Consider the following 26,005-nt stretch of genomic DNA (forward strand, 5'->3'; position numbering starts at 1 on the left):
GGTGGGTTTTCAGTTTCCTGTGGAAGATGGTAAGAGACTCCGCAGTCTTGACTGCATGGGGGAGGTCGTTCCACCACCTCGGGGCAATGGCGGAGAAGAGGCGTGGTCGGGAGGAGCGGCTGCCGGGTTCCCGGAGTGAGGGGACCGTCAGTTGTCCGGAGGACGTGGAGCGGAGGGTCATAGTTGGGGTGTAAGGCGTTATAAGAGACTGAAGGTATGATGGGGCAGAGCCTCTTGTGGCCAGGTAGGCCAGCACCAGTGTCTTGAACTGGATGCGGGCTGCTACCGGAAGCCAGTGGAGTGACATGAGAGTGCTTAGGGAGGTTGAATACCAGGCGTGCAGCGGCGTTCTGCACGAGCTGGAGCGGCCTGATGGCGCAGGCCAGCAAGCCAGCCAGTAGAACGTTGCAGTAGTCCAGGCGGGAGATGACAAGCACTTGGACCAGGAGCTGGGTTGCCTGTTGCGTGAGGAAAGGGCGGATTCTCCTGATGTTGTATAGGGCGAATCTGCAGGATCGTGTGACTGCTGCGATGTGCCCGGAGTATGTCAGCTGGTTGTCGAGGGTTACGCCAAGGTTTTTGGCTGCTGGGGTGGGAAACACCGCAGATCCCTCGATGGTGATTGCAGTGTCGATCGCTGGGGAGTCCTTAGCAGGAAAAAACAGGAGCTCCGTTTTCTCAGGGTTAAGTTTGAGATGGTTAGCAGACATCCAGGAGGCAATGTCAGCTAGGCAGGCTGCGATGCGAGGTTGAACCTGGGAGTCAGAGGGGGGGAAGGAGAAGAACAGTATTTAAGACTAATCATCTCTTGATATCTCCCCCCGTTATTGGTTTGACTTCCTGTCCATTCAGCCCATGTTTAGGTTAAACCTGTGCTCATGCTTCAGTATTAAAGTCAGTAAAGTACAAAATAAAGAGACTGGTTTGGAAGGGCTGAGTTAAAGTTAGCATAGAGAGGAAGTACACATACTATCTGGCATGATTCTCAGTTGCCACTGAGGGAAAAATAATTACCTCAGACATTAATGTTACAGTAATATTTCTATAATAATATCATAGTACTCACAGCAAATTACATATAGCACTAAGTAAATCAAACATACCACGAGTGCACTTTGCCGTCTAGACAAATACACAGCAGTACTGTATTGCCCACACATCAACTTTACAGTCTTCTGCTCCAAAATATCATCTAAAACTGTAAGAAAACAGTGATCAGCAAAAACAACTTGTATGTTTTGTAAATTATATCACTGAATGTAAATGTTTAATATGTATGAATACTGTTAGATAGTGTGTTAAAATAAACCTCTACTGTGATGATCCTGTGCTTCCACCTCAGAGAAGGAACAACCATAAATTGATAGACTAATAGTAATATTTGTATATCATGGTGTTAGAGAAGGTTGTACTTGGTAACATCACAAAATGTTTTGGACTCTGTACAGATCCATGACAGAAGTGCTGTCTGTAACCACCTCTCCCATCTATTAGGTACTTTTCTGTCTGTCCATTCCACATGAGAGTGAAATCAGCAGTATGTTGGGATGATAAAGTCTGTCTTGGTCAGATGTTTTCAACATCTGACCAAGACAGCTACAGGGAAACAACTGACATTTCAGTGAAAATAAACTTCATTCTGCAAATACACATGCAACTCCCACTGACATGGAATACAGACACTGCAACAAAGCCACTGGAATAATTCAGAGAACAGTTTCATCTGTTTTTAGAGACAGTGTGCTGGTTATGGTGGCACAAAGGCTATCAGAGATAATGATTTTTAACTTTTTAACCAACAGCTGTCAGAGATTGATAGCATTTGTGTCATGAATTGGAGGTAAGACTGGATGCATGTACAACCTACGAGTCTTTATTTACCAAAGGACAGAAACAAAGGACAAAACAGCGGACACAAAGAACATAAAAACAAGAACAAGGCCGAATTCAAAACACATGATTTAAAATAGCTCTCTGAATTAGTAGGCACACACGCAGGTAAGGCCAGATGAGACGAGGCAAGACAAGACGCGACACCACACCAGCCAGGCTTGATTAACTAGAAGCAGATATGCACAATCATAAAATAATTGAATGAAGCAATGAAAATAAGACAGTGCCTAAACAGTAAACCTAATTCTAATAGCCAGTAGAGGGGCAGAGTGGCAACCACGGTGTGACACTTTAATTGAAATCACAAAATTGCGTATAAACAGAAACAGTAGCAGAATGTATCTGCTTCAGAAACATCAGCATTTGTACTGCATGTCTACAACAGTTTCACCCAATCTAAGTAGACATCTTAATTTTTCAGGTTTTCTCCTTTCTGTGATTTTCTCAGCTTTATAAAGATATGAAAGCAAAGACTGAATTGTCTTAAGTGGAGCCAGTTCAATGATCACACTTTGTTGATGTGCACAGGTGTACAAAATTGCCAAAATGCATAAACAACATCAAAAATGGAATATTTGTGTCCTGTATTTCAGACACTGATATTTAGTTTCAGACATCAAATCAAATCAGACAGAATCATTGGAATCACGTCATCTGACAAAAAGACATTTGGATGGGTACAACTTAATTTCTGATTTATAAATAAACATTGGAAACAAAAATGAAATGTTTAAGAATATATTGTAACATATATTATCTATCTTTTCAAACCATGGTGTCTTCAGATACTTAGATTTGGCTTTCTGATCAAATATTAGTTTCATCCACTAAACTTAATGAAAATGTCTCCTCTGCTGACTGAAATTACAGACACTTTTATTCAACACCCAGAGAGATATTAGGGACAACAACCTACCATGGTCACAGACAAAAAGTGCAAAACAGCAGTACTCACATTACAGTGTGTTTCATCATTTGAGATTCCATCAGTCCCACAATGATGAAGGGGTTCAGTGAAAATATTGATACTTTAAGGGGAGCATCCTTCCTTAATCTGAATTAATTGTCACTGTACTGATAATCTGAGTCAGACAATACATTTACCTACACTGTATTAGAGACAGAACAACAAACTCCATAATGACCACAGGATCAACTTCTCGTACTAGCTAAACAGATCAGGAACTTATTTAACGTGAAATAAATCATATTACAATATATTCTTCTCTATTGTTAGAGTTCATAGATCTGCTCAGTCTTCAGACATTAATTCCTACCATTACAGCTTCTAATGTCAGTAAGTGACCTCATAGAATAGTGTTCGACTGATTTGATGTCTACAGTCAAATGTCACTGTGTGAGTGATAAAGCCTTTTCTATACTCTGTGCACATGAATGCAGTTAGATCGTATAAATGTGTTTCAATCAAAACAATTCAGTCTTTCATTCAATTTGCACTCGTGTGTCTGAGCATGGAACAATGAGAGTAAAATCTAATTTACTACCCCAAAATATCACACTGAAAGGCAAACACATACACACACACATTAGGCAAACTTAGCTGGCATTAGCATTGTTTGACTGGGGGGAAAATGAAAAACAAAAAGATATGAAAACAAAGAATAAAACAAAATGCTAATGAGCTAACATGGCTGTTAGGTGGATACCCAGCACTGTAATGTGGGAGATTTTGGATCCGTGTCCAAGTTTTGAGCGTTTTTTTCACAGCAGCGAAATATGCATCAAAAACAGTTGTCAAGGGCACAAGCCAGAGACAAAAAGACATGTGCCCAGGTGCCTCACGGGGCCATGATCCGGCCCTTTGATCACATGTGGCGGTGGTAACTACTCTTCTTTTGATCTAGTTAAGCCAACATTAGCTTCCTCTGCAGTCGGCCTGCCTTACTATCCTATTCTTTCGCTCCTTAGTGCCCCTTGTGGGGTCCTAATAATCATAGTGGCAGTTTGTAGGTACTGAAATACCTTGTTTAAACCTCTCTTTTATGCCCTTATTAAATATTAAATTCTTTGGTATTTAAATAAAGTGCTGTTTCTTATACATTAACCCTCTCTCGCAGCTTTTTCTTCTATTACAGCAAATTTAGATAAACTTTACAATAAAAGACCTGTGCAATACTTACTACTGCTTACTAAGGGATTACGCTCAAAATTCCCGAAGTGGCATAGTCAGTATACACATTGTTCTGGGGGACCCTTACCTCCATCCTTGGTCACATATGCACAGAAATTTCAAAGCTGTACAATGACTTGCGTCTGCGAAAGCCCATCCTGTCTGACTTCGGTATTTAGAGTTCATATGTGAACTACACAGCAAATTCTATAGCATTAAATCTACTCTGAGAGAGTTCATATTAACACTATGCTGAGGTTTATTTTGTCCCAATCGTTGCAGTGTTAATTTAACACCTCTTAAAGTGTTGATAATTCAACTCAGATGTGTTAAAAATGAACTCTGCTTAACACCAGAACGTGTTATCTACATGCTACACTGGTTTAATAACTCTGCAGTATGAGTTGAATCTCCAACCCTTCTCAATAACACCAACTCTCTTTTGCGATTGATTTCTTTTGTGTTAAATCATATTTTTACAGTGTCCATTCAAGTCTATATTAATTTTGCTGTGTAGAGTGAAAAGGAAACCTAAAGTACATCTGTAAACTGTCCAAACACAAATGAATATATCTGTTGCACACAACTTTGCAAATTGTAAATATGTACAGCCTCGTTACGATGCTGGCTAATCCTTGATAATCGTACCAAAACGGACACTTGATATTCCTAATATGTAGGCCACTGTAACATGTGCTGTTTCTCATAAAAAGTTACACAAATATATAAACAGCGAATGGTGTAGCCTCTAAGTTGACAGTCTGGACAGTGTCCTTCCTACGCTAAGTAAACTTTAACATCTTTGGCTTTTTTCTTTTTTTCACACAATAGCCTACCTCATCTCAAGGTCATGTCAGTATTTTAAATACAAATTGCACCATTTGGCTTTGATTTAACTTGGTATTAATATATACCTGATATGTAAATAAGTAATGTTTAAATACATTATGTAATAATGTTGTCACAGCCTGCACCTCATTTTTGGACTTTTAGTTTGAAATGTCTTGTGCTCATCTTCCCTGTGTGTTTCCACCCCTCACCTGATCCTGTTTGTTGCATTTATTAACCTCGTTCTCCCCTTGTTAAGTTCAACCAATCCTGTTTTGCCCTGTTTAGTTCTCCTTCTGTATTTAAGCCCTTGTGTTTGCCTTGTTCTTTGTCTATTGTTGTTTGTGTTTTGAACATGCTGTTAGGCTGCACCGTTTGTTACTGGCTTTTGTTCCTGTTTGCGCTTGTTTATTTATCAACTTTTTTGTAAGTAAAGTCCTCCTTTTTCTCACCACAATCTTTGTGTCTTGCGCTTGGGTCCTGCACCACTCCATGCTGTGACAAATGTATATGAAATCTAAATAATCTAAATTACTTTGTTCAAAGCTACCATGTATGCACCAAACAGTCATAGGTGGAGTTTGACATTTGCACGGGGGGGGGGGGGGGGGGGGGGGTGCCATATCACATGACATGAGTGCTCAAAAATGAATTTATTACAAAATCAAACATAATGGAATTCAGATTTATTTCTTGCAATCATGTTAATTTTGCATTTCTTAAAATATTTGTATATATATTTGGGGTGTGCTTCTCTCCCTTACAAGACAATCCTATATGGCATTTTATACATTTTTAGGGTTTAATTACTATTTTTAGATTTTGTAAAGGCCTGTCTTATTGAATTTGTAAGTGTTTTTTATTCCCTTTATTCTTAGGTTTGTCACTTGGTTTATTTTGGTTTCTCTTCTTCCCCAGCAGTTCTGACCCCTGCCTTTTTGATTAGTTTGATACTTTCAATAAAATATTTGATTTGTTTTGAACACGTCTCTGTCTTGTATCAGGAATGAGTCAGTCTGCCTTAATTTCCAAAACAATACTCAAGGTTTCTTGAACAGTGTTTCCTGGGGTGTAAGTCCACAGGTGGTGTTGCTGGTCTTTTCTCCATTCTCCCCTTTTTGCCCCTCTCTACAAATATAAACTGAAGTCAGTCTCACATAGGTTTCAAGCCGTCTCACCAGGTGAGTGGTAAGATTTGTCTTGCTACCCCTTGTGACAGCTGTGTGCGATGACCGCACATATAGGCCACTACATCAGTTAGTTTCCACCACATTTATCTCACACACACAAAATAAGCAATATATAATAACACAAACTATCATTTGTCCTCCACAACCTTTTATTTACTTTCAGTTTCTGAGTTAAGTGCACAAACTCAGTTGCTGAGGGATTCTGTAATTTACCTTTATCCATTGTTACCTGCCTGAGTCATCTTTCCAGGTTGGTCTGTTAAGAAAAGGGGTAAGTGTGGAAACACAGGCTATTGAGTTCCAAGGGGCAAGGCGGAGGGAAATACCATCTTTAATTACCTGAGGGGACCAAACATCACCCTGTATTTCCTAATTGTTCTTAATGTGTTTTGCTTTGTTTTCTTTAATAAGATTATTTGTTAAACAACATTATGTAAATTCAGTTGATACATTTATTTGACTATAACCTTATATATTTATATATTTGTCATGCTCTATTGTTTGTTATCCCCTCTGTCTGTTTGGTGCTGGCCACCAAACTATATGTATGTGTGTGGGAGCTCCCTGTTTTTGGCCCCTGTGCTTCGTCGCTATGTGTCTCCCTGTATTTTTGTCCCTTTTGTCCCTGTTTTTCACCCCTGTTGTTGGTCCCCATGCTTTGTCGCTGTATCTGTTGTCCCTGTCTGTTGTCCAAGTGTACCAGAGCACTGGATATTTTTTTTTTTTTTGCTAAAAAAGGATAAAATTGTTTCTGCTAGTTTTAGACCTCTATCAACGGAGGCCAGAGCAGACTTTGTGTAGTTGTATAGGATTATTTTGTTTTTCACTTTAATTTGATTCACTTTCGGTTCCCAAAGTCTAATGGATTTTCCTTCTTTTTTACAATGAACTGATGCCTCCTCCAATAAACAGCAAAATTCTGCACTGCCACTCCTGTCTCTGTGCCCTTCTCTTGGCCTGCCCTTTACACCGCTGTACTCAATCACTATACAGACCTTACAAATGGCCAGACTTTTGTCCAATTTTACTTCCTCCAAATAAAATCCAAATGTCCTCCAAACTTTAGATTTTAGATTTGATGGTGCACTATAAACCATGTCCGCGTTGTCGGACATGTTCTCTCGCAACGCCTCCCCGGAAACTCTGAGTATGCAAAAAGTGTTTCATGTGGATGTCTAAATTTTATTTAATATTGCCACAGTGAATGAACAATTATCCATTAATCAATCTGTCTACATGTACCATAATTATTATTCAATGAAAATAAAAACAATTACTGTCCAATGCAAGGTCATTTTCTCTAAATTTTTTATAACCCCCCCCCCCCCCCCCCCCCACCCCCTCATCACCATGCACTCTAGCCCATCACCATGATTACAGAGCTGCAAAGCAAATGAAAGTTCCTATCTGAACACTTAACACAGAGATGCATTTCATTTCAACATTCCCTGTTTTGGTACTTGATCCTTAGGAGTTTTTATGATTGCACCTTACGATACATGAATTCTATGATCTGGGAAACTTTAAATTTGTTGATTTTTGAAAAATATTCACAAAGATTCACTAAGCTCTCCCCTGCTGGGTAGACAAACTGAGAGAAACAGAGCAATATTACTGTATTAAATTATACATCATTTTATAAAAACATACAAATAATTCACTCAGTAAAAATCAATTTTTAAAGTTACTATAATTTTGTATTGAACTTATTTTGAACTGCTTTAGAAAAGAAATGTAAATATTTTATGTTTCCTTAAGAATTATTTTTGAAGTATACCTTGATCTCAGATTCACCATCAGCATTTCTTGCCAAGCCTTAACAAATGAATCTTTTGTTTAAGTTGAAATCTTCATAGTAATGTCTTGTCCAGTTTTATACAACCTCATTCAATGCCCTTTGCCTTCAGCTCCTCTTTCACCCGCTTCAGGTAGTCAGCATCTGGGTAGCCAAAACTGTGTGCGCGCACACATACACACACACACAGAGAGAGAGAAAATTCAGGTCATACATCAGGGGTAGATTAATGTTTGAAAAGAGTGATTGCAAACAGCTGCTTTCATTCATTTTAGGCTTAAAAATAAAAAGCCTTAGAAAAGGGTCTCATATTTCCCTTTTGCTGGTTTTTACTTTTCCTGTTTCAGTTTGGTGGCCAAATGAATAAACAATGCTTGAATGACATGGGCAATGTAACAGGGTCCTGTGTAGTAGGGAACATGAACTGTTATTTAAATGAGCACTAATGTGCTGCTGATATGAATAATTATGCTCTATTATTAAAAAAAAATAGCCAGAAGACAACACATGCAGTCAAACATGTATCCTCTTCTAAAAATGTTGTGCCAAACATAGAATCTTCTGACATACATTGTGGAACATCCCTGACCGGCACCCACTTGTGGGAGACTCTCAGCAGTTTCTGAATATGATAATCCTGTTTTTATCATATCTTTTATTAAATCAGAATAAGGTTCCGGAGAGGATATCTTAATCAAAGAAAAGAAACTGTGGGCTAGTCCTGCTTGTTCTTCCAGATCTACTCTGTTTACACTGAAATGTGCTACAATGGGCGTTTTTTCATGGGATTCATGAATATTTGATTTCTTGACTTTATGTGCTTAAACCAATGGAAACAATTAAAAAGTGCCAATACTTACTTTTTTGGCAGGGGGGTTGGAGGAAGGATTTCATTTCACAAAAGATGAATTTTTAATTTTAGTGGAAGGAAAGACACTGAGGAAGTGTTTTCATATTTTCCAATTTTCCATTTCAAAACAAAGAAAATTAATGAATGGAATATACATGGACCCAATTTAAGATATTTTATTTTCATTGAATCTGTACTCTTGTATCACATACCTTTGTGGTCCTCCATACTGGCTGATCTTATGATGGATGTCATTCCATATCACTACATCATCTGCTCCAGTGGTCCTTGAGGTCCCAACAGTAAAGATAAGTTTCTGATCAAATGCTCTTTTCAGCAACTTGAGCACATGTCTTCCCTCCTCATTGTCTGGTAAATATGCCTGTCTCTGTGTCCTGTGGTAGAGTTTTCCTGGATTTGGATGCTTCTCCTTGGATGGTGTATTGAAAAAAACTGTCAGACATGAGGGTAAAGACCAGCACACCAGACGTATTTGTTTTTCCAATATTTCAATATTCAAGAACCACTTGAACAATTATAAATACATCAGATGGGACTTGCTGAACTTTGCTAAAATGCTCATGAATCAATGAGTAACTATGTCCCTTGGGTTCCACGGATTACACATAGGAGCTCAACTTGTAACAACTGAATGTTGGTAGTGCATTTGAGGAAACAGTTTCAGATTTATGCAGTCACCTGACAAACCTTCCCTTAAAAGTGCCCTTTCCCTTTGGCAGTGAGTCTTTGGCAGTGAGTCTTTTGTTCTTTAAGCACAAGTGGATGAGTTGAGTTACTACCTAGCTGTCTATGAGCACTGCACTCTACTGAATACTGCAAGAAGTGGTACAGTACAGTAAAGTGCAGTACAGAGAAAAGCCGTGTCAATCATTTCTGGTTAATGTAAAGAATTAGAGCAGGAAATCAAATGAAAGAGAAAACGACACAGCTAACTATTGTTTATCTACATTATATCTAATTTGCATTGTTTTCATATACTTAAACATGATTTGGAATTCACTGCTGATCTACTTAGCTTTTCAGATTACACCACTTTTTTTCTGAAGTCAAAATCTATAAGATTAGGCTATTCTTAAAACAATATGAACATTTTACCGTTTGTATGCCACTTGGTATGTAATTACAATTACAATTGTGCCAAATCAAGGGAGACTGGAATGCAACACATGACAGTTCATGGTACCATCAGGCTGGTTTCCCTCCACTTTCCCAAGGACTTTCTTACAAACAGGACAATAGCAACCCAGGCGTTCCACTGCCTGCCTCAAACACTCTTTACAGAATCCATGGCCACAGCTCAACTTCTGTTTGTTTTCAAAGTTGTCCATGCAAATAGGACATGTCTCTTCTTCTGCATCTCCTCCTGAGTCTTCACCTCTTTTCCATTTATTACTTCTTGTCCCTTTTCCATGGTGTGCTTTTCCTGTCCACTCTGCTTCTCCCGTTGCTCCTTTTCCATAACCAGACTGTTGTTTCTGTTTCTCTCTGCATATTTTGGTGTCTTCATTGTTATCTTTCTCTGTGGTTATACTGCGATGTGTTGCCTCATTGGAGTCTCTGTCTTTCTGTCCACTGACACTGCAAAGTTCCTGGTCCAACATGCGGACCTCCTCAAGGTTTCCTTTCAGTGTTACAGTATGACTACTTATGCAAATATTTTTATACTTCTTTAAGAGTCTGTCAAGTTCTTGGAGGCTGCACTCCCTTACATCCAACTCTGCATTCACTGATATTGGGACATTGATCTAAAGAGAAAAAAAAATAGTGGCATATATTAAAAAGAGGTGAAGAGGTGAACTTGTTCCTAAAGCATGGTACAGAACTTGTAACAGGTGAACTTGTTTCTAAGGCATGGTACAGAACTTGTCTTTCGGCCCACTGAAAGGTAAACATCAGGGTGTGGCTGAAGAGCACAAAGAAAATGACAACCCCTAGATTACCCAGCTGGCATTTCAACGTTTATTCAAGGTGGAGTCAACATAATGGATCAAGGATAATTAAAAAAAATCGAATCATCGTTGATATCGCGACGTTGTTTCAACGTTTTACTTTTCAACATGGGCGAATAAAGGTCTTGCGTCCACGTTGAATTAACGTCGAACTATTGATTTTGAAAATCGAATCAACGTTGATATTGCGACGTTGTTTCAACGTCTTACTTTTCAACATGGGTGAAGGTCTTGCGTCAACACTGAATTGAGTACTGATCTTGAAAATAGCATCAACGTTGATATCGCGACGTTGCTCCCACGTCTTTCTTTTATGCATTGATTCAACTAGAGGTTGAGTTTCTTTTTCACTTCGCACTGTACATAATTGCACATTTACTGACAACACAGTATAGTACTTTCTGACGATAACTACACACAGAGCTAAAGGGGCGGGACCAACGACCACTCTCCGACACTACAATATTATAACCTAGTTTGCAATTGGATCAACATGACAATACTGACTGAATCTGGGATTTACTGTATATGTCCCATGTTTTCAATGCAATTGTTATATGTAATGCAACTTGCCGTGCATAACTTGCAATACTACTATCTCTTTACTATAAACACAAAATATACAACTCTAAGTAAGTCAATAGTAAAGCTTGACAGAAAAATACACTGACACACACATTCATACCAAGGTGCAATTTAGTATCTCCAGTTCACCTAACCTGCATGTCTTTGGACTGTGGGAGGAAACCCACGCAGACACGGGGAGAACATGCAAACTCCACACAGAAAGGACCTTGGCCGCCCGGCCGGGAATCGAACCCGAGATCTTCTTGCTGTGACAGCGCTCCCCGCTGTGCCACCGTGCCACCCCAAGTTAAGTTCAATCAACTTCAAAATTTTGAGGTAACCCGTTGCCTTAAAGAATTTAAGTTAACCATTGTTGAACACTCACTCACTTATTATCTAAGCTGCTTATCCTAATTAGGGGTTGTGGGGGGTGCTGGAGCCTATCCCAGCGCTCATAGGGTGAAAGGCGGGGAGACACCCTGGACGGGTCACCAGTGCATCGCAGGGCAGACACACAGACAAACACACTCTCTCTCTCACACACACACACACATACACGCACGCACACATACCCAAACCAAGGGGCAATTTAGTGTCTCCAATTCGTCAATATGTTGAATTTCTGAACTTTATCTGAAATCACTTTACTGGATTAAGACACAGTTTGAATTTAACCCGAGCAAAGCGAATGCGAATTGCACTTTTCACGCAACTTAGTACTGAGCACAGTTCAGTGCTGGCCAATCATTGATTTCCGTGATGACCTTTGAACTGTTGCATTTAAAGTGCACAAGATACTATCATACTTGTAGTATTATCTTGGTTTATGAGTGTTCTGTGACCAAATTGTTCTTATACGACATTCCCTTTCAATGCGTTCTCCAGCAGTTCCTCAACGGTTAAGGACAGCATGTAACACATGAAATAGTGAATACTGGCACAAATCACTGATATTTAAGAGCTGGGAGGTTTTAAGTGGGGAAAGGAGAGATATTGAGAGTGTTACTTTTTTCTACGTGATGGTGTGGTATTTGACTTTTGGGCATACAGATTAATGACCGGGTGTGACCAAAGAGTGCAAAGAAAAAAAATGACATGCCTCACTTTGAACAATTCATGCTTACTAATTCATGCTTACTAAACAGGATTTATTTTTCTGCAAGAGAATTTATAACCAGTCCCAGTGTATTATTTATGTGCATTTGAATAAGTACTGTAATTTCAGCATACTTGGTGAATGAATGAAATGAATGAGTGAATAAGTGAGTGCATGAATGAGTGAGTGAATTATATTAGGTTATTTAAATCAGGATGATATGGTGCATATACATACATAACCCTTGTACTTATTTCTGAAATTATTGCTTAAATATTTTTGGCCTTAAATTATACGCTGAAGTGAACAAATGAATTTGCCAGTGAGGAAGGGTTATGGTGATGTGTTTTTGTTTTGATGGAGTCCTTCTTAAATTCAACAATAAATAAACAAAATCCTTTGAAAGATCCTCTATGTCACTCAAATCCAGGAAGTGGCTGCTGGAGAATACAGCCTTTCCTCCCTTTGTTCTTTCTCTTCATTTGACCAGCACTCCTTTTTTTATGGGTTTCACTTCATGTTTGTTTGTGTCCATCCATCATAATCTCAATCATCTATGTTTTAATAAATACTGAATATCTATAATGATCTACCACAGCCTGACAGACATCACACTGAACCTTTGACCTTTACAGGTTTACGGTTCACTTAGTTTGACTAATACTGCTCAAGAGCCTAAATCAAAATTTGTACTTTGTTTGCATCACATTTCATCCTACAAATTTTGCTTAAATAAGGCACTTCAAAACAAGAAATCCAAAAAAATATGTCTTGCATACAGACCAATGAATATTATTGCCTAAGAATGAAAGCAGTGTCCAATCAGCTGTGATTTTCTCTTTTGGCATCATTTATTTTTTTATAATCATTTTTCAGTCGATGAGAGTTCAGGGCACAACATTTCACCTATTATATCTTGGTAGATGTTTCTCATTAATTTTACTGTTTTTTATTTTAAGAGGTAAATTACTTTAATTTTCCTCTCTGCTTATGATCTAGACATAAAAGCAAACTTTAACTATGCTGACTTTTACATTTTCTACCACAAAATAAAAAAGTCACTAAATTAGAGCTCTGTCCCACCAGACAAACAAATTGAAAGAAATCCCCCAGAATTCCACAGATAATTGTATTTAAAGAAAGAAAGAAAGAACGCTATGAAACACAAAGAATTAACTTGAAATTCAAAGGAAATCCAGTATGTTTATGGTTATTATACTTATTCAATACTGAATTTGAATTGAAAAAAACAAAAATAATAAAAATGACAGTTCATTTGATTCAAAATAGCTCATTTTTGACTGCAAAGAATAAGAAGCCAATCATTTGTGTGTTAAAGTTGAAAACTGAACATCATTGTTTGTCCTGTATTGTGTGACATCTTCATTCAATGCCCTTTGCCTTCAGTTCCTCTTTCACCCGCTTCAAGTAGTCAGGGTCTGGGTAGCCATAACTGTACACACACACACACACACACACACACAATAAACAAATAAATCTAAGGTTTAGGCTTATAATTGTGCTGATTTATTCAGTGCATCAAGAAATTAAGTGTAGCTGGAAAGAAAATCTATATCACATTTTCAGTTAATGTCCTGTCTTAAGTTGCATACCGCTGTGGTCCTCCGTATCGGCTGGTCTTATGATGGATGTCATTCCATGTCACTGAATCGTCTCTACCAGTGGTCCTTGAGGTCCCAACAGTAAAGATAAGTTTCTGATCAAATGCTCTTTTCAGCAACCTGAGCACATGTCTTCCCTCCTCATTGTCTGGTAAGTATGCTTGTCTTTTTGTCCCATAATAACGTTTTCCTGGATTAGGATGCTTCTCCTTGGATGGTGTAGAATGTATAAAAAATAAGGCAATAAAAAAACAGTATAATTACCAGAAATTAGAACAACATTTTGATAACAACTTCATCATTTTGAATAGCTCTGATGGAACGGTTCTTAATTACTGAAGGTTTACATAGGCAATGTTTGGAAAATCAAGCAAAAATATGAAGTGAAAAAAATCTAAAATTCATACTTCATTGGAAGAATCAGTGAAAAGTCAAATTATGATTTAATGGGTTAAAAATGAGTTGAAACAAAGAGAGCCACTAAGAGGGGTATTATACAGAGCAGTATTCACAAGATACAATTCACAAGATCATTATCTGGCAGGTCATACACTTGACATAATTCTGTACTTTGAAGTTCTTAAAAAGATAAGACCATCTTACCATCTGTATCCCATCTGGGATGCAATAATCAATCACAATTGTATCACAGTGAGGAAATCCAGCGAGAGGGGTATACATCACATGACTGGTCATAGTACCCTTAGGCTGGTTTCCCTCCACTTTCCCAAAGACTCTCATGCACACAGGACAGACTGCACCTATGGTCTCCACTGACTGCCGCAAACACTCTTTACAGAATCCATGGCCACAGACAAGCCTCTCTTTGTTTTTACAGTCATCCATACAAACAGGACACATCTCAGCTGCTTCATCTTCTCCTTTAGTCTTTTTTGCATCTGATTCTTTTGATTTTCCAAATGTATGCTCTCTTTTTCCTTCCCCATACTGCTCTGCTCCTTTCCATCCTGCTCCTCCTGGCTCTGCTCCTTTTCCATGACCAGATTTGTGGTTCTGTTTGTCAGTGTCATTTAAACGAGGTGATGAGAACTTCTTCTGTAATTCTCTAACATTTGGGCCTGATTGGACTCCCTCAGAGGATCCAACCTGGCTTGAGGAACTATGTAACTTATCATATCGAGCACGAGGGAGACTAAACTCAGACATATCTCTTAAATAATTTCCTTTTTTGTCATCACTCTCTGTGGTTACTCTGTGATTTGTTGCTCCATTCAAGCCTCTGTCTTTCTGTCCACTGACACTGCAGAGTTCCTGGTGCAACACGTTTACCTCCTTAGGGCTTCCCTCCAGTGTTACAGTACAACTTATGCTAACATCTTTAAACTTCTTTAGGAGTCTATCGAGTTCTTGGAGGCTGCACTTTCTCAGATCCAACTCTGCAGTCTTTGACATTATGACAATGATCTAAGGAGAAAGAGAAGAATGACTCAAATTATGTCTGTGTCTGAGCATAAAACAGCGACAACATAATTCTAATTTATTACATCAAAATTCCACACTGAAAAGAAAAAATAAAAACTGGTACCAGTTGATACTGTTCTGAGTGTTACAAGGAACACATATAAAAAAGCCTACCCTCTCTGGAGTAGAAAAATTATGAACCTGAAAGTTAACCAAGATGAACCATAAAGAGTAAAATATTATACTGATATTATACCGATAATCCAATACTATTACTAACCAATACTATTATACTGGTGATGCAATATTTCAGAAGCAGGCCCAGGATGCAATAAAGTGTACATGACATGCATGGTAGAATTATCCAACCTGATCCATCTGCTTTATTTTACCAACAGCCTGTCCACATGAGGGAAACTACTACAGGCCTTTTAAAACGATATTCATGAGGTATACTCACGGGCTTGTCTGTACTGACCAACTTTTCTTCTTTGTCTGACAGCACTGAGCTTCCTCTGTAATCACGTCACTCTGGACTTCGATCAGACAAGCATATGACAGAAACGTCTCTGAGTGATTGGCATTCACCAACACATTATTCTGTGCACGACTTTCGATTTGGGTTGAGGCAAACACACACAAGTTGTCTTCAATGCAGACGTCTATTCCAAAAAGGAATGTTAAACTAAAATGTCTTATTTTGGTCTTTTAAAACATAAAACAATTATGTTATTGTTAAGACAGATACGAAGCTAAAAGATATCTTTTTAGCAAAATATAAATCCACTTTGAGGTAAAATGCAACTGGTCAGTAAGTGGAACCAGTTACTATCACTTTCGTTAGCAGTCACGTCCATTATCAGCACCCTCTAAATTTAGCGATTAGGTGCGTGGTCTCTAACAAACAGCATTAGTCAATATGTTATATAAAGTGAAATTTCGAATATCTTACATTTATACTTTCAGGGTACAGCAACACGACGTCACAGAAGCACCCTAAACACGCTATTGATTATAAGGACGGATCGAGGGTTAATCTTTATGAACGTAATTTGTTATTTTATATATAGGCTATGTCAGACCTGAACACATCAGGTGAGTTTATATATCCTGCTAGCAGTTTTTAAAGCTCAGCAACCTACCTTTGAGACAGCTACCTTGCAGATATGGAAGAATCGACCTGAACCATCAAAATATATAAGAGGGTGTGTCTCCAAAGCTTACAGGGCGAAGATTTCTTACTGCGGTGCCATAAAGGTAACGCTCATTTAGCAGTTTCTTTTTTCATAAACAAGACCAGGCTTCTATCTATTTGGACTGAGCTTTATCCATGTTACGAGCACCGTGTGACATATTGACTTTTCACTATTACATTTACTATCCCTGATGAGTAAGTCACAGACACACTACACGACTTTAAAAGTGGTCAGATCGCCGTACTGTTCACACTACACAACTTCTTATCATGTAATCTGGAATCTTGAAGTCGTTGTGGTTTGCACACTAGATAGATGGATAGATAGACAGATAGATAGATACTTCATTAATCTCGAAGGAAATTTAGGATACCAATATTAGGAAATTTAGATACCATTAGAGAGACAGGGATTTTTTTTTTTCTTCCAAAAATGACTGTCAGCAATAATCGAGCGATCCAAGTCGTTTGTGCGCTGATTTGCAGCGCAAAAACAAGGAGGCAAAAGAAAAGAATATGTGTTGATTTTGCAGGCTACACGTGGAAAACACGTGGAAAAGTGAATGTTGAACAAATCACTCAAATTTTAAATTGCTATTATATATGCGCTAACCAGTTTGCTGTGATGCAGGTATGCACATTTTATACTTTAAGACAGCCCCTGTACATTTTGATGTCGCTGTTGCCTCATTACTTGAGATGTTGCAAAAGAATTTAGAGTTTCAATTGCAGTTTAAGTTTGCTCTTGGTGTAACAAAAGGACACCACAAAAGTTAATACAAGTAGATTAAAAAAAAATCACATCACTGTCTGTATTGAAACATTTTTAAACAAAGAACTACTACATTTTACAATTTTTGAAGCTATCGCTTCTCCCGTTTTAGCATCCAAAAGGTAATAGAGAGCCCACAGCAATCATTAACTGACCAGAACAGGCGATCAAAAGGAGCTGCTGTCCTAATATGATGCATATATCATAAAATATATACGTGTATAGTCAAACAGTATAAAATCTGCTTACTTTTCAGTTTCCTCTTGAACTATAACTTAGACATTTTTTAAATTTGAATTACTAACTGCAGTGAGCAAATCAAACTGCCAGTGAGGAAGGTCTGTGTGGTGATGTTTTTTTTCTTTCTGTTTTGCTGGAGTTCTTCTCATGAACAAGAACAAATAAATAGAAGATTCTCTATATCTCCCAATTCCAGGAACTGGCTGCTGGAGAATACAACCATTCCTCTCTTTACTGTTTCTCCTCATTTGGCCAGTGCTCCTTTCTTTATGGGTTTCACTTCATATTTGTTTGTGTCCTTCCACCCCAACCCCAGTCCTGGCCCCAGTGTCTCACCATCACTGTCAAACACCAGTGGCTGACAAATTTGATTTTGATTGTGGTGATACGTTACAGCACATTACATTTCAATGACTATGTTTGCTTCTCTGTATAGTAACCACAATGTTTTGTAAACTAAAAAAATAAATAAAAAAAGGTCTTCACTAAAAATTTGTGTTTCAAGAATTTTTCTATCCTTTTAAATATTGCTTATAATGAACTCCAAATAAATAAGTATTGCAAGTGACCAGAGAATATTATTCACTGAGGATGAAAATAACATCAGATCAACAATTAGTTTCTTTTTGCATCTTTTTTTAATCATTTGTTTATTTTTTACACTTTTTCCATTTCCATCAGTCTGTCACCAGTATAGATCTACAGAGCAAATCATAGTTTGTAGCTTAACACTTGGATACAACATATCACCTAGTTCTTTTGGCACTGGTTTCTTAAGAGTTTTATTGTTTTCTCTTTCAAGAAGTACATTCCTTTCATGATATTCCTTGTTTATGATCTAGACACAAAAGTAAACTTCAATTATCCTGACTTTCATACTTTTTATTACAAAATAAAAATGCCACTAAGTTAGAGCTCTGTCCCAGCAAAGCAAACAAATTGAAAGAAAAATGTCAAAATACCACAAATAACTGTATTTAAAAAGAGACAATTAATTTAGAATGGTTAAATGAACGCCAGTGTTTTTTAAGTTGTTTTAACTGCTCAGCACCAAACTTGATTTGAAATAAAATAAACAAAACCCATATAAATGACGATGCATTTGATCTATATTATTACCACTGTAATCACTGAAAAAAACCCAGTGTGTCTCAGACAGCAGAGACTTAGAAGCCAATCATTTGTTTAAGTTGAAGACTGAACATCATTGTTTGTCCTGCATTGTGTGACATCTTCATTCAATGCCCTTTGCCTTCAGTTCCTCTTTCACCCGCTTCAAGTAGTCAGGGTCTGGGTAGCCATAACTGTGTACACACACAAACACACACACACACACACACACACACACACACACACCAAATAAAAAAATCTTAGACTAATTGTGCGTCAGTCAGAGTCTGAATTATCCAGTGCGTCAAGAGATTAAGTACAGCAGTACAAACGGCAGCCGTTCAGTCTCCTGGACCGGCAGGAAAAATGTGGGTGGAGTGAGTGGGTGAACGGCGCGTTCTCCTCCCTCAACATCCATGGCTGAAGTGCCCCTGAGCAATGCACTTAACCCCCAACTGCCCCCCGAGCCCAACTGCTCCTGCGCCTAGTCTGTGTGTGTGTGTGCTCACTACCAGGTGTATAGGATGGGTTAAATGCAGAGCTTAAATTCACTGCTTACTGCTTACAGTGTGTGTGTGAAATCATGGAGATTCTATTCTATAGAAAAAAATCTATATCTATATCACATTTGCATTTAATGCCCACTCTCATGTCACATACCACTGTGGTCCTCCGTATCGGCTGGTCTTATGATGGATGCCATTCCATGTCACTAAACTGTCTACACCAGTGGTGCTTGAGGTCCCAACAGTAAAGATAAGTTTCTGATCAAATGCCCTTTTCAGCAACCTGAGCACATGTCTTCCCTCCTCATTGTCTGGTAAATATGCTTGCGTCTCTGTCCCATGGTAGGGTTTTCCTGGATTGGGATGTTTCTCCTTGGATGATGCAGTATGTATTAAAAAATAAATAAAAATAAACAGTAAAATTGTTAGAATTAGACGAACATTTTGCTTACAACTTCACTCATTTGAATACCTTAGATTGAACAATGCTACTTACTGAAGGATTACATTAGCAGTGTTTGGAAACATCAAGCAAAAATATTCAACAAAAAATTTCTAGAATTTTGGCTTCATTGGAAGAATCAGTGAATAGTCAAATTATAATCTTTATGGGTTAAAAAAAAGGAAACAAAAAACAAACAAAAATAATCTTATTTGCTTTTTACTGAATTATGACACTGGGATTCAGAATGTATAGATCAATTCACTTTCTTTTTCAGCTCTTCTGCCTAAAATACATGATACCACTTCTAGAGGGGGAATATATAGTAGTAATATATTTCACAAGATCATTGTCTGGAATGTCATACATTTGACATAATAATCTACTTTGAAGTCACTCTTAAAAAAAAAAGATAAGAAAACCTTACCGTCTGTATGCCATCTGGTATGTAATAATCAATTACAATTGTATCACAGAGAGAAAATCCAGCGAGAGTGGTAGATATCACGTGACTTTTCATGGTACCATCAGGCTGGTTTCCCTCCACTTTCCCAAAGACCATCTTATATACAGGACTGGTGGCACTTCTGGTTTCCACTGGCTGTCGCAAACGCTCTCTACAGAATCCATGACCGCAGCTCAATGTCCCGTTCTTTGTAAAACCCTCCTTGCAAATAGGACACGTCTGTTGTGTCCCACCTCTTACTTCAACTTTTTTTACATCTGATTCTCTTTTTGCTTTTACAAGTGTATGCCCTCTTTTTCCTTCTTCATACCGTGCTCCTCGTGTCCATTCTGCTCCTCCCCCTGCTCCTTTTGCACGACCCGTTTGTTGTTTCTGTTGATCTCTGTACATACTGGTGGATGAGTTGCTTTTGTATCTGGTCAGCTGCTCCTCAGTATCATTTATATGAGGTGATGAGAACATCTTCTTCAATTCTCCAACAGAAGAACTTCGTTGGGCTTGTAATCCAACCTGGCTTGAGGAACTGTATCTCTTGTCTGTCCCAAGATGAGGGATATGAAAGGGAGTATTAAATCTTAACTCTTTCTCTTTGTTGTTATATCTCTCAGTGGTTACACCGTGATGTGTTGCTCCATTCAAGCCTCTGTCTTTCTGTCCACTGATACTGTTGAGTTCCTGGTATAACATGTTGACCTCTTTAGGGCTTCCTTCCAGCGTTACGGTATAACTACTTATGCAAACATTTTTATACTTCTTCAACTGTCTATCAAGCTCTTGGAGGCTGCACTCTCTCGCATCCAACTCTGCAGTCACTGACATTGTGACAGTGACCTAAGGAGAATGAGAAGAATGGCTCAAATTACATTTAAGAGTTTAACTTTTTCCTTAAATCGTGGCGTGACATTAGTCTTTAGGCTAAAGTGAAAGATTAGCAGTAGGATGTGGCTGAAGAGCACAAAGAAAAATGACACATTCTACATTGAAAAAATCATGATTTCAACGTAGGATTTGTTTTTCTGCAAGAGACCCATCCTATAACCTTCGTAACTCCTGTAGTGGTCAATGGGAGGTTCTATTGAATATATGTTGGTAAGAAATGCATGTTGAATGTCTGAGTAATCATTTCAAGATACATGCAGTCTATTCATAATAGTGTTTCAGAAATTTGGACATTTTTACACTTGTGCCAATTAACACAGTTTAATCATGGGAATGTTTTCCAGTCAGTCTACCAGCTACCACTTGAAAATGTTGTGTTTGTTACAAGGAACACATAGCTGGCATTAATATTGTATGATAAAATATGTGTTAGGTAGATACTTAACGTATCCATTGCTCCATTCACTCCATATCAAAAAAAGTTCATCATTAGAGTCTGCATCTTGCACTGGTGTTTGCTGGAACTGTTCTTCTGAACATATCTACATTATCCTCTCTATAGTAGAAAAGTTCTAAACCTGAAAGTCAACAAAGATGACCCTCACAGAGTAGAAAAATTATACTGATGGTCCAATATTTCAAAAGCAAGACTAGGACGATATAATATGATAAAGTGTATGTGACATGCATGGTGGAATTATCCAACCTGATCTCCCTGGTTTATTTGACATGAAGGAAATGTCAGGCCCTTAAAAACGATATTCATGAGGCATACTCACAGGCTTGTCTGTACTGTCCATCTTTTCTTCACTGTCTGACAGCAGTGATCTTTCTCTCAGATGCCCGGCTGTAATCACGTCACTCTGGACTTCGATCAGACATACGGCTGAAACGTCTCTGAGTGACTGACATTCACCAAAGCATTATTCTGTGTACGATTCTCGATTTGGGAAATCACACACAAGTGCTATTCTTAAAAGAAACATTAAGTTCAGGACAACTGTATAGAATGCCTCGGTAAATAAGAAGAATATAATTCTACGTTACCTAACCACTCATATGATTGCTGAAATTTTTGGTCCTTTAGACAGATAGATATTGAACTGAGCTATATATATATATATATATATATATATATATATATATATATATATATATATATATATATATATATATATATATTGTGTAGTTTATAACTCTTAAGCAGAATACAACTGAAGTAAAATGCAACTGGTGAGTACGTGGAACGCGGGAGACCAGTAACTGTCACTCCAGTTAGCATCCTTAGCTATTGTCAGCTCACCTAAGTTTAGCGATTCGGTGCGTGGTCTCTAACAAACTGCACTAGTTCATATGCTGCATAATGTGTAACTCCGAAGATTTTACATTTATGTTACACAGGGTATAGCTATAACGTCACAGAACAGTAAGCACGCTGTTAGTGATAAGAACCTTTATCACCAACAGCGTGGGGTGAATCTCAGCGTGTTTAGTAATACATATGCTATTAGCAGTCAAATTACGTGACACTACGGATGTCCCTTATACACATAGTTTTAATTTCGGTTTTCGCACTAAATTGGTTATTGTAATAAACTTAATCTAAGCAGTTCTTTAAACATCAGCAACCTACCTCTGAGACAGCTACGTTGGAGATTTGGAAGAATCGACCTGAACAACAAAATTATACGGGAGGGTGTGTCACCACAGTTTACAGGGCGAAGATTTCTTGCCTCGCCATAAAGATAACGCACATTTTCATTTCAGGCCTCCACACCTCACAAACAAGAGCGGGTCTCTGTCCATTTGGAATGAGCTTTATCTATATGAGAGGGACTGTGTGACATATTGACTTTTACCCATTATATTTCCTATCCCTGATGAGTAAGGCAACATATGGGATAGTGGATATTGATTAACACTGCTTGTGGTCAAGAATTTTTCATCCTATTAAATATTATGTTAGAAGGAAATCCAAATAAACATATCCTGCAAAATATTATTTACTGCGTATAAAAATAATATCTGATCAACTGTTAGTTTCTCTTTTAGCATTATTTATTTTGAAAACATTTTGTTTTTTAATTACACTTTTTCCATTGCTTACAGTCTGCCACATCACCAGTACAGAGCTACAGTGCAAATCATGGTTTGTTGCTTGGACAGAAATGTTTCACCTAGTATGTTTTGGTACTGGTTTCTTAACTATTTTACTGTTTTCTCTTTTAAGAAGTGCATTAGTTTCATGATCTTCATTGTTTATGATCTAGACACAAAAGCCAACCATAATCCCACAGTCTAAAGACATGCAAGTCAGACAAACTGGAGATACTAAATTGCCCCTTGGTATGCATGAATGTGTTTGTCTGTGTGTCTGCCCTGCAATGGACTGGCAACCTGTTCAGGGTGTTTCCCCGCCTTTTGCCCAATGAATGCTGAGATAGGCTCCAGCAACCCCCGCAACTCTAATTAGGATAAGTGGCTTAGATAATGAGTGAGCGGTGTTTTTTCAGTTATTGTAACTGCTCAGTACTGAACTTGATTTGTTATAAAACAAACAAAACCCATATAAATGGTGAGGCATTTGACTTGTATTATTACTGTTGTAATCACTGAAAAAAAATAGTGTGTCTCAAGCAGTAAAGAATAAGAAGCCAATCATTTGTGTGTTAAAATTGAAAACTGAACATCATTGTTTTTCCTGTATTGTGTGACATCTTCATTCAATGCCCTTTGCCTTCAGTTCCTCTTTCACCCGCTTCAAGTAGTCAGGATCTGGGTAGCCATAACTGTGTACACACACACACACACACACACGCATGCACAAAAAAAGAAGAAAAAAACAGTGTAAATACATCAGGCCACATTAATATTTGGAGAATGTCAATAAATACATAATTTCTGGCATTTTTAGCTCTAATTCCTCTGTTACAATGACATATCTACCAGATTTGACGGGAAATCAAACCCCTCTCTTATGTTACTTACCATTGTGGTCCTCCATGTGTGCTGGTCTTATGATGGATGTCATTCCATGTCACTGAATCATCTGCTTCAGAGTTTCTTGAGGTCCCAACAGCAAAGATAAGTTTCTGATCAAATGCTCTTTCCAGCAACTTGAGCACATGTCTTCCCTCCTTATTGTCTGGTAAGTATGCTCGTTTCTGTGTCCCATAATAACGTTTTCCCGGATTGGGATGTTTCTCCTGGGATGTTGCAGTATGTATAAAAAAGTAAACAATGCAAGAATAAACATGTAAATTGTTAGAAATTAGACAAACATTTTGACTGCAACTTGACTCATCTGAATACCTCAGATGAAACGATACTTAATTCCTGAAAGATTAAATTAGCGGTGTTTGCAACATCGAGCAAAAATTGTCAACAATTCATGATTCACTGATAGAAACAATGAAAAGTCAAATTAGGATTTCATGAGTTTAAAAAAATTAATACAAAGGTAATCTTATATAGATTATCTACTTTATTCCAGCTCCTTTAAGAAAATAAGTGAAACAACTATGAAAGTGGACAAAATTCGCTGTCATATTTTTCTCCAAGAACACTACTCAGCAAGTTAAAGTGACATGATAATCTGCTTTGAAGTAACTAAATAGAGCATCTTACCGTCTGTATACCATTTGGTATGGAATAATCAATTACAATTGTATTGCAGTCAGGAAATCCTTGGAGCTTGGAAACCGACACATAAGTGTTCATGGTACCATCAGGCTGGTTTCCTTCCACTTTCCCAAAGACCTTCTTACATACAGGACAGATGGGACCCATGCTTTCCACTGAGCGCCACACACACTCTCTGCAGAAGCCATGACCACAGATTAGCTTCTCTTTGGTTTTAAAATGATCCATACAAATAGGACATGTCTCTTCTTCTCCATCGTCCATTTTTATTGCCTTTGATTCCTCTCCTTTTCCCCATTTACTCCTTCTTGTTGCTTCTCTGTGCTGTGCTCCTCCTGTCCACACTGGTCCTGCCTCAGCTCCATTTCCATAACCAGACTCATAGTATCCAGTCATTTGTTTCTCTTTGTCATGAAACACAGGATGTGAAAGTATTTTCTCTACTTCAGTAACAGCAGGACCTAGGTGCACAGGCAGACCAACCAACCTATAAGATCCATTTTTCTCCTCTATCCCAACAAAGGGGTGACCAGAGTGAATGATCTCTTTTGTCTGGACTATAGATTCAGGGGCAGGGCTCCTCATAGTGCAAGTGACGGTTGCCATGGCAACTTTCTGGTAGAGATGTGTAAGGGCTCTAAGTGCATGGATTTTAAGATCTTCAAAGTTCTCTCTTCTGGGTTGAACTGTAACCTTCACAGTCCCTGGGGAGGGCTCACTACTCTGGAACACCACCCCAAAATTATTTATGATATCCTCGATCTCCTTTTCATGAGTAATTCTGATCAGATCCCAATGGATTTGGCTCATTGAGAGTTCAGAGGACAGTTGAGGGTCCTTTTCATCCATTATCAAGTGTCTAGCTGTCTTAGAAAAATCTGATTCTGATCTATCCTCTTTTCTGCCCACTCCCAACCTTCTTGCAACCATGGATGCCTGTTGTTGTGGTGCTAAAAGCTTGCAATCTTCAGCTGACATACTCAGGATCATTCTAGCTTTATCTGTCTGGATGTGTTTCATTGTCTCTTTTACAATATCTGATTCCAGGTGTGAGTGGGGAATGGAGATGCAGTCTAAGTTGGTCGCTATCTTCTGAACCAAGACCTGAAAGTCTTCTCGAGCTTTAGATAAGTTATCATCCTTGATTGACTGATGTGAATTGCTTTTGATCAACACAAAGACGTCAGATTCAATGTTTACTCCATACTTACTTTCAATAAGGTGCATCTCCTTGCTGTAGGCCTGGTTCAGATACCAGTACTGGAACAGAGGGACTTTAAAATCAGTGTTTTCATTGTTCTCTGTCTGACTGGATTTGTTCATATGTTTGGCATTAACCCACCCTTTTCCTTCCTGTCCACTGAGTTTACTGAGGTCCTGGTAAAACAT

The 26,005-nt window shown here is 38.2% G+C and overlaps 1 protein-coding gene across 1 annotated transcript; it reads right to left on the minus strand.

The window, feature by feature from the left end:
- Positions 1–13,703: 13,703 nt before the first annotated feature.
- LOC115815294 (E3 ubiquitin-protein ligase DTX3L-like) lies at positions 13,704–26,005 on the minus strand. Its single transcript, XM_030778251.1, has 4 exons — positions 24,991–26,005; positions 24,602–24,900; positions 13,934–14,151; positions 13,704–13,773 (listed from the first exon to the last, which is right to left on the minus strand). Exons 1-4 carry the CDS (start codon positions 26,003–26,005, stop codon positions 13,704–13,706), a joined length of 1,602 nt encoding a protein of 533 aa, XP_030634111.1.

This window comes from Chanos chanos, chromosome 6 (genome assembly GCF_902362185.1).
Source record: "Chanos chanos chromosome 6, fChaCha1.1, whole genome shotgun sequence".
Lineage (NCBI taxonomy): Eukaryota > Metazoa > Chordata > Actinopteri > Gonorynchiformes > Chanidae > Chanos > Chanos chanos.